The sequence below is a fragment of the Oryctolagus cuniculus genome, chromosome 14, assembly GCF_964237555.1.
Source record: "Oryctolagus cuniculus chromosome 14, mOryCun1.1, whole genome shotgun sequence".
NCBI lineage: Eukaryota > Metazoa > Chordata > Mammalia > Lagomorpha > Leporidae > Oryctolagus > Oryctolagus cuniculus.
The window spans coordinates 16,316,002-16,329,211 of NC_091445.1; the positions used below are offsets into that span (position 1 = coordinate 16,316,002).

The 13,210-nt window shown below is 40.6% G+C and overlaps 1 protein-coding gene across 9 annotated transcripts in view; it reads right to left on the reverse strand.

Annotated features, from left to right (window-relative positions):
- The window catches only part of ARB2A (ARB2 cotranscriptional regulator A), a 472,110-nt gene that overhangs the window by 76,261 nt on the left and 382,639 nt on the right, over positions 1-13,210 (reverse strand). For 6 of the 9 annotated variants that reach the window (XM_051853991.2, XM_070056470.1, XM_070056472.1 and 3 more), the window contains one exon: positions 1-5,517. This exon is cut by the window's left edge and continues 41,728 nt beyond it. The exons of the other annotated variants lie outside the window; for them this stretch is intronic. In XM_051853991.2, coding sequence (XP_051709951.1) covers positions 5,360-5,517 — 158 coding nt within the window. In that variant the 3' untranslated portion in view covers positions 1-5,359. The remainder of the gene's footprint in view (positions 5,518-13,210) is intronic. 9 annotated transcript variants of the gene reach the window in all.

The window sequence follows — 13,210 nt, forward strand, 5'->3', positions numbered from 1 at the left end:
TTATCTCTTTAAAAAAGCTACTCAAACTATCTTCAGCATGAATCTCAAAGTCAAAATCAGCTACCATGTTTAAGCAGAGGTTTTCAATGTGCCTATACATATACTTATTAATATTTATTTTGATAAAATATGATTTTCACATTCCTACTATTTCATTTCACCACAATTTGCATTGTTATAATAGGTTATTGATTGATTTTTTTTTGGTTTAAGGGACTAGGGTACTATTCAGTAATGACTGAGTGCTACAAGTTTATTGCTAGTGTCCAAGGTTCATTCACCCCAAGCAATTTAGTCAATAACCAATTTTTATACTTCTATCTGCTTCAAAATTCCAAACCAATAATCCCTGTTTTTTTTTTAATTATTTCAGTATCAGACTAACATTTCCCATGGAAATCAATATGGGTGCGATCCATTAGCCAAAAACCTGCAGCACTGCAATGCAAACATATTAAAAATATTGATCTTGCAAAGCTACTGATGTTTTGATTGACTTTAATGTTTGTAAGCAGCAATAACAGAATTTCAATGACTGAAACGAACTTTTGATTAAAATTATAGATTTTTTTTGGGAGGGGGACTTGCTATTTTACTGGCTTAAAACATCACATGGTTTACTTGCCTGCCATTAATGAGTGCTGTGGGATATACTTATCCAATTCCTTATTTGTAAACATTTTAGTCTATCATAGCTTACACATCTATAATCTACTTTGAACTGCTTTGACATTTCAATTCCACTTTTCATTACACCCCACAGTGAGGGCTGGACTTTTTGGACTAACAGTGCCAGGATTTGGGAGCTTTAATCCTTCTTCCACTATTATGCAACCTTTGGGAAGGAATTTTATTTTCAGTTTAAATTCCCCAAATGTAAAATGGAATTAACCCTGAGAATCAGTGAACATTCTTATTGCATTTTGAGATCGATGGATAATAAAGACTATAATTTATACATACAAAGATTATTTGGGAGTGGGCATCTGGCCAACAGGTAGGGTGCCAGTTAGATTCCCACATTCCAAATTGAAGTGCCTGGGTTTGTTTGGGTCCTGGCTCTGTGCCCAATCCCAGCTTCTTTCTGGTGTGTGGCCAGCTTCCTGCTGGTGAAGCAGGTGATGGCTGGTGAAGCAGGCGGTTGGGTCCCTGCTCCCCACGTGAGAGACTTGGATTGAGTTCCTGGCTCCTGAATTTGGCTTGGCTCAGCCCTAGCAGTTGAGGGAGTCTGGGGAGTGGACCAGTGGTTGAGAGCTCTCTCTGCCTCTTAGATCCAAAAAAAAAAAAAAAAGATTATTTGTCCCTTAAAGAAAGCACAGAATTTTACAGCTGTTTGGTGATCATCTGGAAACACTCTCCTTTGATTACAAACAGACTGAGACTCAGAAGGTGCAATGACAACCCAAGGGGCTGAGGGCTCCTGGCCACTCTTTATGAAACCTACCACTATGCCGCCTGTGTCCCATCAGGCCCACTTTCAGCACTGAGCCATCTTGGTTTTTATCCTAACACCTCTAGTGTTTTTATCTAAATAACTATCACCCATCTATCCATATTCTTTTCTTCCTATTTATTAACTATTTTCTCTTCTAAAACTTATGTCCTAGTCAAGAACACTGTTTACTGCTTTCACTGCCAAATCCCTTGAGTCTGAAAAGCAGGAGGACCTAATAAATATTTTTTGAATAAATGAATGAAGGAAGGAGCTAGAAGCAACAGTGGAGTAAACGGCTGGGTTGGGCTGGGGTAGAGTGGAGGTTAGGACTGATTCTCTTAGCTTTCAACCTTGTGTCACAAGGCTTCCTTCCTAACACATTCCTTTCACTCTTGTAGACTCCTAGATATCAAAGGACATCTGGAATCATGTCTCTTATACCTACTTTTGTTGAAGTCCATGGATATTTTTGTTTGCTCTACCTTATACCATATTAAAATTACAATTAATTCTCATTTTTAACTTGGGATATTGCATTGGAATAAAGAGAAATAACAACAGTTTGAGTAAAATGGAAATTAAACATTCCCTACTTACAGCTGCTTATTTAATTTCTTTTCTAAGCATCCCTTATGGCCCTTCAAGGGCTTGTAAATCTGCAGGGACTGTGGCCTCTTCTGAGTCTTTTTGCTTTCCCTCACATTGCTCTATACACACACACTACATTTGCAAGGATGCACTGTAACTGGAAGAGAAGTTCCTGGCCCTCTTTCCCAAGGCTGATGCCCCGCTGACCTTCCAGATCTGCCGCTGTGGTGGCAGCTGCTGCTTTCTGGTGAGTGTCAGGGAAGTGGTGAGGTTTGTAACCATCAGCCTGGGTGAGAATCCCAACCCTCCTGCTTAGCACCTGCATGAACCTTGGTTCACTCATCTTAAAAAAAAAAAAAAAAAGGTCATAACACTAACTACAAAGATGAGCTGTGAGGAGTAACAAGACCCAGCTGACGTGCAGGCACTATCAGTGCCCTTCTTCACATATTAGTGAAAAAAATAGCTACCCAACGTTACCGCTCCTCAGCGCTATTCTTTTTTCTTAACACTCTCTGTGAATAGGCTGATGGAACTGGAGTCTGTTTATAAAGGCTACAATTCAGACAAGCTGAAAAGGGCATTCAGAGACTTATGTGGGACCACAAGTGGTTTGGAGAATTCGAAAGGAGGCACAAAGGAAGGCGAAAGTGTTTCCAAGAGCTGACAGCTGTGAACACACTGTGCAACATGTACTCTGTCTACTGAAGAAGATCTCTACCCAATTACCAGTGGCCTGAGCGTGGCAGGCGGTATCATGCTTGAGCAAGGGTAAGGGCATTGCTTTCCTCAAGCACCCCCTCACCCCCGGCTATTCTAATGCCTGTAAGGGGTCTAATGCCCTCAGTGCCTCATTCCCACACTCCCTTATCCCCTCCTCAGAACCACCTTCAGTTTCCTAAGCACCTACTCGCAGTCAGCCCTTGAAAATGGGTCTCTCCCAAGGCAGCTCCATCCATTCATCTACCTAGACTCCTCAAGTCTATCAGCTGCTCCGGTGCTGCAAGGCTAGTGCACTCTGGATGAGATCTTAAGGCCCCTCCCGAGGCAATAAGCTGAGCCAGCCCTTTCACAGAGGCATTTTATTGTATGGATGCCCACCAAATAGCTTCAAGGAAGGTGAAGGCCACCTGCTAGGTGGATTTGACTGAAGATCAACATGACATTAAAGAGAAGGAGGAGTTCTCTGAAAGGTTTGTTTTTATCTCTAAAACTGTAGGAGATGATGGTAAAGGCCAGGATGCAAACAGCAGAAAAAGGTTCTTTTATTATTTCTGCCCACGTGTGCAGTGGGACTTGCAGTGGACTTACAACCCCGGCCGGCATCACTGACTCTGTGCTTCCTCCCTAGGCACTGCTTACCCTTCAGGGGAAAAGCTGGCTGAGATACTTTATGACTGAACCACACACTGTGCAGTGTGGTGGTGGGATCACAGGACGTGCGTCCTGTTTGCTCTCCAGACTACTGTCGGATGCACCTGACCTTTACTTTTGGGGGGAACCGTACAGGCTTTTGAGCACATGAGAAAAGCTATGATTCCCCTCTGCATAAATGAACCTACTAATCCAACACAGAATCAAAAGGGTTTATTCTAGTCCCTGTGGCTCTGCCATGGATCCCCCAGGTTCCAGGTATTTCATGGTAAGCCTCCTGAGTTAGCACCTGCTCACACGACTGCTTGCTCACAGGACGGCAGGCACACAGCAGGAAGACATCTGCTTATGGGTGAAGAGGGGAACGAGGGGAGAATGGCAAGTTTAAAATGGAAAGTATTATTTTCCCTCAAGTTAGAAAGTATTCAGATGAAGGAAAAAGACCATTCAAATGCCAGGACTTGGATGTATGCAACACAAGTTAAATGCATGCAAGTCGGAGATTTGGCTTAATTCCAGGTACAAAATATTTCAGCTCCATGGGGGAAGCCAACCATAGGCCAAAATCTCAAAGCATATACATATGTAAACCATTTAGTATTTAAAAAGGCCCAATATTTTAATTTCTCTAGAAATTCTTAAACTTCCCAGAAATTTTAATGGTACAAACATTTTAAATATAGAGGGCTGGCAGTTGTTGAGAAATATTTTGGCACAGATTCTAATGGAGATTTGTTGATCTTTTTTCAGGGACACACGAGCAAATTTAAAACATAGTTATTGAAAACTTGGAAGACACCTCCCTAATTTATAACTATTTTAAGGCACATCACATGAAAGTCTGAAATTTCCTGATATTATGTTTCTAAATTGTAGGGTAAAACATTTGTCTTCTTCAACTGAAGACAAAAAGTTGGAAAACGAATGTGTGTCTCCGTGTGAGTGTTTATATATGTTCATACATATGTAGACACACATAAACATGCATATGAGGGTACTTTAAAAAGTTTGTGGAAAATGGAATTAAAAATATAAGCTTATTCTTGTGTAAAAATTTTTAAGCATATATTTTTATTATATACATCTTCCATGTCATGAAAAAAAATGTTTTTGCACCAAAATAAACTCATACTTTAAAAAAACAAGTTATTTATTTATTTGAAAGGCAGAGAGGCAGCGCTCCCATTCGCAGCTTTATTCCCCAAATGCCCACAGCAGCTGGGGCTGGACTAGGGCTGCAGCCAGAAGCCAGGAACTCAATCCAGGTCTTCATTGTGGGTGGCAGGAACCACTACACGACACCACTGCTGCCTCCCGGGGTCTGCATCAGCAGAAAGCCAGAGACAGCAGCTGGAGCTAGGCCCCACAGGAAGGCATTCCTACATTGCACATGGGCACCTTAACCTCTAGCGTAACACCCAACCTGAAATTACAATTAGGCAAGTGTTGGTCAGGAAACAGAATGAAAGCCTTCCAATGAAAACTCTGTAGAAAAACACTCAGGAAAATCAGAAGAGAGAACTGAACTCAGATAACTTTTTAGCTGAGATTATTTGCTAAATGTTAGATGGGGGTGGGGTGGAGGGTTTGGAAATTTTCAGCTTATAAGCTCATTTACCCCTTAAACTAGCCTTAATACCTTACATTAAAAAGTTTGGTGATCACCAAAAAAGACAGACATACAATTACTTTATGAACAGCAATTCTACTCCTAGCTATGTGACCAACAGAAGTTAAAACAAATGGTCAACCAAAGCTCGAACATCAATGTTCACAGCAGCACAATTCTTAATTGCCCAACAGTGAAAACAACCCAAATGCCTTTCAACAGATGAATGGACAAACAAAAGGTGGAATATTCATACAACATAATATTATCTAGCAATAGGAAGTAATGAAGAATTGATACATACCATAACATGGATGAATCTCAAGAACATTATGCTAAATGAAAGAAGCCAGTCACAAGAAACTGCACGTTGTATGATTCCATTCATATGAAATGTCCAGATTAGCAAATGCACAGAAACACGAAGCGCCCAGGGGCTGGCCAGGTGAAGGAGGAATGGAGACTGCCTGCTTAATGGGTAGAGAGTTCTTTTTGGAGGGATGAAAATGTGCTGGAATAAAACAGGTGTGACAGCTATACAACTCTGTGAATGTACTAGAAATCACTGAATTGTACACTTTAAAATGGTTACTATGATACATTTTACATTATGTGAATTTTACTAAATAAAAATTACGGTTAGAATTCTTTCCCATTTTATATTACTTATAATTCTGGAGAAGAAAGATATTAATGAAACCAACTTGGATTTTTTATTTTTTTAAATTTATTTGAAGGTGAAGTTTCAGAGAGAGGAAGGAGAGAGAGAGAGAGAGAGAGAGGAAGAGGAAGAGGAAGAGGAAGAGAAAGAGAAGGGAGAGAGAGATCTTCCATCCAAATGGCCACAATGGCCAGAGCTGGCCAGGCTGATGCCAGGAGCCTAGAGCTTTTTCCAGGTCTTCCATGTGGTGCAAGTACTTGGGCCATCTTCTGCTGCTCTCCCAGGCACATTATCTGGGAACTGGATTGCAAGTGGAACAGCTGGGAATTGAACTGACACCAATATGGGTTGTTGGTGTTTTAGGCTGAAGGTTAACCTCCTATGCCACAATTCTGGCCCCCCAAATTGGATATTATCTTAGGTACTCATTTTTAAACTTCTGACACTTCTATGTGTGTTTGATTAAGCCATGTTAATTGCTATAAACATTCTCATAAGTACATATTTATAATTCTGGCAAAATAAGACAAGGAAACATAGGGGAATAAACTTTGCTCAAAATCCAGCTAGAGGCTACACAACTCTACCTTGCTTAGAAATGTCAACAAGGGGCTGGTGTTGTGGCACAGCAGGCTGGACCGCTGCCTGGATGCCCCACATCCCACAAGAGCACCAGTTCAGATACTGGCTGCACCATTTCTGATCCAACTCCCTGCTGATGTGCCTAAGAAAGCAGTGGAAGACGGTCCAAGTGCTTGGGCCCCTGCATCCGTGTGGCTGAGTCCTGGTTCCTGGCTTCAACCTGACCCAGCACCAGCCACTGCGGCCATCTGGGGAGGGAACCATCAGATGGAAGATTGCTCTCTCTCTCTCTCTCACCAGTGGCTGGAACATGTCTCTCATCCTCTCCCTCTCTGCAACTCTGCCTTTCAAAAAACAAAACAAAACAAAACAAAACAACAAAATCATATTGAAATGTAGAGACTAAACTGTCAAAAAATACAAGATTTACTGCTCCATATTCATCCTCCATGATATCCAAAAGCAAGGTTTATAGTCAATTTTTTTCTGCCTATTGCTTTTTTTTTTTTTTTTTGACAGGCAGAGTGGACAGTGAGAGAGAGAGACAGAGAGAAAGGTCTTCCTTTGCCATTGGTTCACCCTCCAATGGCTGCCGCGGCTGGCGCGCTGCGGCCGGCGCACCGCACTGATCCGATGGCAGGAGCCAGGAGCCAGGTGCTTTTCCTGGTCTCCCATGGGGTGCAGGGCCCAAGCACCTGGGCCATCCTCCACTGCACTCCCTGGCCACAGCAGAGGGCTGGCCTGGAAGAGGGGCAACCGGGACAGAATCCGGCGCCCCGACCGGGACTAGAACCCGGTGTGCCGGCGCCTCTAGGCAGAGGATTAGCCTAGTGAGCCGCGGCGCCGGCCTGCCTATTGCTTTTAATGCAAGATTCACTTAAGATCTAGGAACTCTGAAGCGAAAATAAATTTAGCAAATATTCATAAGGTACCTAATTACATGTTTACATTATAATGAATATTTGAATATTATGTTTTAAATTTTAAAAATAATTTTTAGCAATTAAAAATAAATAGAATTTCTCTGTTCAGTAACCTGGCTATAGCAAATTTTAAAAAAAGATTTATTTATTTCTTTGAAAGGCAGAGTTACAGAAAAAGGGGAAGACAGAGAAAAAGGTCTTCCATCAGCTGGTTCACCCCCCAAATGGTTGCAATGGCTGGAGCTGGGCCGATCCAAAGCCAGGAGCCTGGAGCCTCTTCTGGGTCTTCCACATGGGTGCAGGGGCCCAAGAACCTGGACCATCTTCCATTGCTTTCCCAGGTCATCAGCAGAGAGCTGGATTGGAAGAGGAGCAGCTGGAACCTGAACTGCTGCCACAGGCAGAGGATTAGCCTACTATGCCACAGTGTTCTCTCCAAATTTTTTTGTTGCTTTCATCGTCGATAAATTCTAAGTATTTCTCAACTTACTCTTCGATCTTTAAGTTAATTGGAGGACTTCTTTTTTCTAATTTTTTCTCTATACTCTTTTCCTCTTTCATGAATACAATGAATATACTTTTCTCTGAGATTCAATAATTGTTAGCATTTTGCCTTTTTTGGTACATGCACATTTTCCTCACAGACTCATTTGAGAATGACAAACAAAATAACAACTGCACATCAAGTATTTGTGTTTCTGTTATATTTGTGTTTCTGTTATATCTGTTAAGTATTTGTGCTTCAGTTATAAGAGTAGTATCATGATACACCCTTTATTATAGCACTCTACCTTTCTAAGAATAAAAGTTAAAAATGTATAATAGTTATATTGACTTTTCTGCAGAATTTCTCACTATAAGCTCTAAGACAGCAATGTGTCTTCTACGTCTTTGGCATGGTACCGTTCTCCTTCCTGACTTCGAGATATTTTTCACCTTGAAAGCGTCCTGAGCACCTTCCAATTTCAGTCTTCTTTTTCTAGATAGATGGCACCTTTTGTGCACACAGCACACAGCACATGGCACACACTCATTCTGTTACTCTGGGAAGAGTCAAAGCACTTGCGTGTCTAACCTTCATCTGGATACTTGTTTTATGCTGTATTTTATTATTTAAAGGGGACAACTTTTCAGCTATAAGAAGAATATGCTCTGGGATCTAACTTACAGCAGGGTGGTTGTGGGTAGCGATATTTGCTAAGAATCTTAAATATCCTCATCACACACTCAGCAGTGGCAACCATGTGATATGCCAGGTATGTTAATTGGCTTGATCATGGTAATCCATGCACACTGTGCCCACGGGTCAACTCATTAGACTGGACAGCTAGAAGGTATACGGGTTTTGTCAATTGTACCTCAATAACACTGGGAGGATTTTTTTTTTAATTTCCAGGCTGCATTGTGTCATTGAGGTCACAAGATCTTCCAGGTCAGGGGCTGTACTTTTTGAAGCCCATCATGAGTGGATACTAAAATATTTCTCAACTCCTTTGAAATCTCCATAGCATGGTATTTATTACAGGAATGCAAATGAATTCAAGAGTCCACACATTTACTTTTACAAAGAATAATATGCCATAAACCCAAGTAAACTAACACTACGGTCTAGCTGATAATTTACTTTTGATTCACTGAATATAACCTCATACTCTCCCGCTGAAAGAATATTTATGCTGAAAGGTTGTTAGTTCTTAGAGAGTATCTGTTCAATCATATATACATACACACTGTGTACATTGTAAATATATATACTCACATATATATGTATATTCACAAATGAAAAAACAGATATACGGAAGTTAAATGATTGACCCAACAAAACAAAAACTTTTAAAAAGCAAAGCTGCAATTAAATAAGTTTATACATATAAAATGCTTAGATCAGGGTCTGGTAATATAGGAGGGGCTTAAGCAGTGTTGTTAGCCTCAGAGTCAACGTTTTTGGACATAGAGTCCAGGGCATTCCATTCTATTTCCAACAGAACTCGTAATCCTATGGTAACACAATGAAGTCCATCCCTGGAGACTATGTTATGCATTCTTTTCTGAACAAGAGACACGTGACAAGAAATCAGGCAGAGACTGTCCTCAGCACAGACCTGGCTGGGGTTGCTCTTCTCCACTAGATCCACAGACTGGCAGGCCATGGGCCTGATCCGGACAGCCGCTAGGTTTTTTGTTGGTTTGCTTTTAAATATTTATTTATTTGAAAGGCGGGGGGGGGGGGGGGGACTGATTGATTCTATCCGCTGGTTCAATAGCTGGGGCTGGGTAAGATTGAAGCCATGAGGCTAGAATTCCATGTGGATCTCCCATGCGGGAGGCAGGGACTCAAGTACTTGAGCCATCACCTTCTGTCGACCACCGTGTGCCTTAGCAGGAAGCTGGATCAAAAGCAGAGTTGCTGGGACTCTGAAATGGGATGTGAGTGTTCCCAAGTGGAAGCTTAACCTACTGTGCCACAATACCCACCCCATGGCTGGTGTTTTATTTGACCTATAAAACGGTTTTAAAAGTTGCAACACTTGCTGGAGAAATTTCAAATAAATATGCAGCTTTTGGCATCCCTGAGAAAACTGGAAAATCTGACAATACTGGGCTTGCATGTCACCAGTCAGCTGGGATCTGAGTTTGTAACTCCCGTTCTGCAGCCACAGTCTTAACTACAATTAATGTGAAGAATTATAACTCTGAATCATGCACTGAGAGCTTATATTAGTCAAAAAATGTAAAGTGATATTTGCTAGCTATACCAAATTGCTAGCCACACTTACATAGCTATTTTCCAAGTTGGGAAAATGGATTGCAATAAGAAAAAAAAAAACAAAGGTGATGGTAGTGTTTAAACAGTTTACTGTAATTTAACCAGAAAATCCTTTTGAAGAGAAGAACCTACTCCCTGGACTTCAGCTACATAAGGTCCCACTGTATTTTTCTTTTATGAGAGGCACTGTTCAATAACTTCAATTCACAGGTTAAATAAAAACAAATGACATGACTTTCTTTGGAGTTTTTTCCCTTATTTTAAATATAGTCCTAAGATCTGCAAACATTTCAGTTAGCCCGCTTTTGACCTGAACTAGGCAGCTATAAGGGAAAAACATTAAAAATAAAAATAGGTTCCATTAACTATCCTCCCTCTGCCACCTTACACTTTTTGGTGCTAAAGCATATGCTCTGCCACCTGCAGATAGAAGTCACAGCCTGAGAGTGTCTCTTCTGACAGGAATTACTGGTTTCAAGCATGCCTGGTGATTTGGGACAGTAGCACTTAAGAAACCTTCAATCTGGCAGTTTTATCACTGCACATTTTCTACAGCATTCCTACAGCCTAAAGTTGTGCGAATTTTGGAATCTGACCTTTGGGGAAAAAACTGAATAAAATGAAACCAAAAGGATCCCAGGGTAGCATTTTGATCCAACTGCTTCCTTTTTTTTTTTTCTGTTGTCACATTCATACGTTCCCCCCTCCTATTTATTTTACATCTCAGCGGCCTGGCACCAAGGGTGATTTGGGTTGTGTGTGTTCTGACAGGGTAAAACTTCCTTTTCCAAAAGCAAGACAACTGCTATTCCTACACATGCTGTGAACATCTGGCACAGGAGCTAAAAATTATTATTGCTCCATAAGGAATTTATTTTCCTATTTCTTTTACTCTCATTTACTTTTCTATCATATCTTTTTCTGTATTTATTTATCTCAACCCTCATCTTGTTTTGGAAAGGGATTTGGACAAAGAGGAACCCAGGCAGATCTTCTGGTGATGATAAGTGAAGAAACTGGTCATTTTCCCCAAAACATATATAAAAGTTTAAAAAAAAAACTTATCAAGTACAACCACTTCGGCACCCTACACTTAAACCAAACATAGACAGCAAATGGAGAAGTGTCTATTCATGAAAATGTGCAGAAGCAGATAAGATGGGGCAATCAGTGGTGAGCAGCCTGGGAGACAGAGGAGTGGCTCCAGGGTATCACTGGTGGTGAAAATCTGCAGCACCGTGGTTAGAGGAGGTGGACATGATTTGGGGTGGAAGGAGAGAAACACATGCCACCCACGAGTGTTATCAACATATAAAGCAAACTCGACAGAAAACCACCACAAAAGGTCCTGGCCCTGCTCATCTGAGTTTGTGTTCTTGCTTGGGGTGAGGGGCAGACCAGAAGTTCAGCAGGGAGCTGCTGGTATGAGAAGGCCATGGTTGGACTAGACGGACCCTCACACATCCCTGCCCTCTGAGAACCGGGTGCTGGCACAGAACTGCAGGAAGGCAGACATGCAAGCAGAGGACAGACTTAACAAATCTGGATCCACTCTGCAACTCACACACAGATCCACCTACAGAGCCTTAGGGGTGACTGTGCAAACGTTGTTGATCATTAAGCTGTACAGGCAAGGGAGTGAAATCTAGGAAGATAGCCTGAGATAAAATAAAAAGAGGAATTAAAAATATCCTCAGAGATGTCAGTATGTGTGCCCTGAAGGGGAGAGAGATTCTGCAGATGAAGTCCAGGCAAGTTTTAAAAACAGAACAAAACCAAAAACAAACAGAAAACCAGTAGTAGCAACAACTCTCAAGGAAAGAAAATCAGACTCTAAAGGTGCCCTTCCCATGTCTATTAAACATTGTACAGGAGGTTACAGTCTGCACAGTAAGGCAAGGAAAAAAATCAGTGGCATGCATAGTGGGAAGGAAGAGATAATAAACTCTTTTTGGACATAGACAACCTGGTCCTACATTAAGGAAATCCTAAGGATTCTTTCTGAAAAATTCTAAAACTAACAAGCAAGTTTTAACAAGGTCACAGAATGCAAATCAAAATGTAAAAATTGTTTTTAATTTTTATACTAGCAATAGCAATTCAAAAATAAAATTAAGAATTACATTCGCGATAGGATCAAAAAGAATAAAAACTTAAGAATATATTTAATAAAAGAACTTCAGCAAGACAAAACAAAAAACATTGCTAAGGGAAATTAAAGATGATTCAAATAAAGAACAAGACAGAACTTTTATTCCCCTTCAAAATTTACTATAAAGCTACAGTATTCAAAACAGCATGGTACTAATACAAAAACAGACATATAAAACAACAAAATAGAAATATAAGATCTGGCAGGAAGGAGAGGAAGCCCCACTTTGTTCCTAAATCTGTAAATATGAAATATATGAAATCTGTACAACTTAAATAAAAAAACTAAAAAATAAGAAATAAAGGTAGAAAGAAGGAGGGTGGCAAGGAGGGAGGGAGTGAGAAGAGGAGGGAAGAAGAGAATATTATTATGCTCTTAGACTTGTATCTACAAATCATGCTGCATCTGTTAAAAATTAATGAAAATGAAGGTAAGAAATGAAAAAAGCAAAATAAAAAAAGAAATATGATATATATTAAAGGACACATTATGGTCAGCTGACTTTTGAGAGAGGTTCAGGGCAATTCAATGGGACATATGGACATTTCTTTCAATAGCAAAGCTGGAAAAATTTATATAGACATGCTAAAAAATGAACCTGGATCCTAATCATGCACCATACCAAAAAAAAAAAAAAAAAACAAAAAAAAAACTTGGGGCCAGCATTGTGGCATAGCAGGTAAAGCCACTGCCTGCAATGCCAGCACCCAATGTGGGCACTGGTTTGTGTTTTGGTGCTCCACTTCTGATTCAGCTCCTTGCTAATGACCTGGGAAAAGCAGTAGAAGATGACCCAAGTGTTTAGGCCCTAGCTGGTCACATCGGAGACTTGGAGGAAGCTCCTTGGCTCTTGGCTTTGGCCTGGCCCAGCCTTGGCCATTGCAAACATCTGGGGAGCGAACCAGCGGATGGAAGCTTTCTTTCTGTTTCTCTCTCTGTAACTCTGAGTTTCAAATAAATAAATATTTTAAAAATACTCAAAATGAATCACAGAACTAAATGTAAGAGCTGGAACTTATAAAGTTTCTCCCACAAAACACAGGAGATACTCTGTAGTCTTGGGTTAGATATGATACCCAAAATTTGACTCATAAAACAAAATAATAATAAATAAAACTT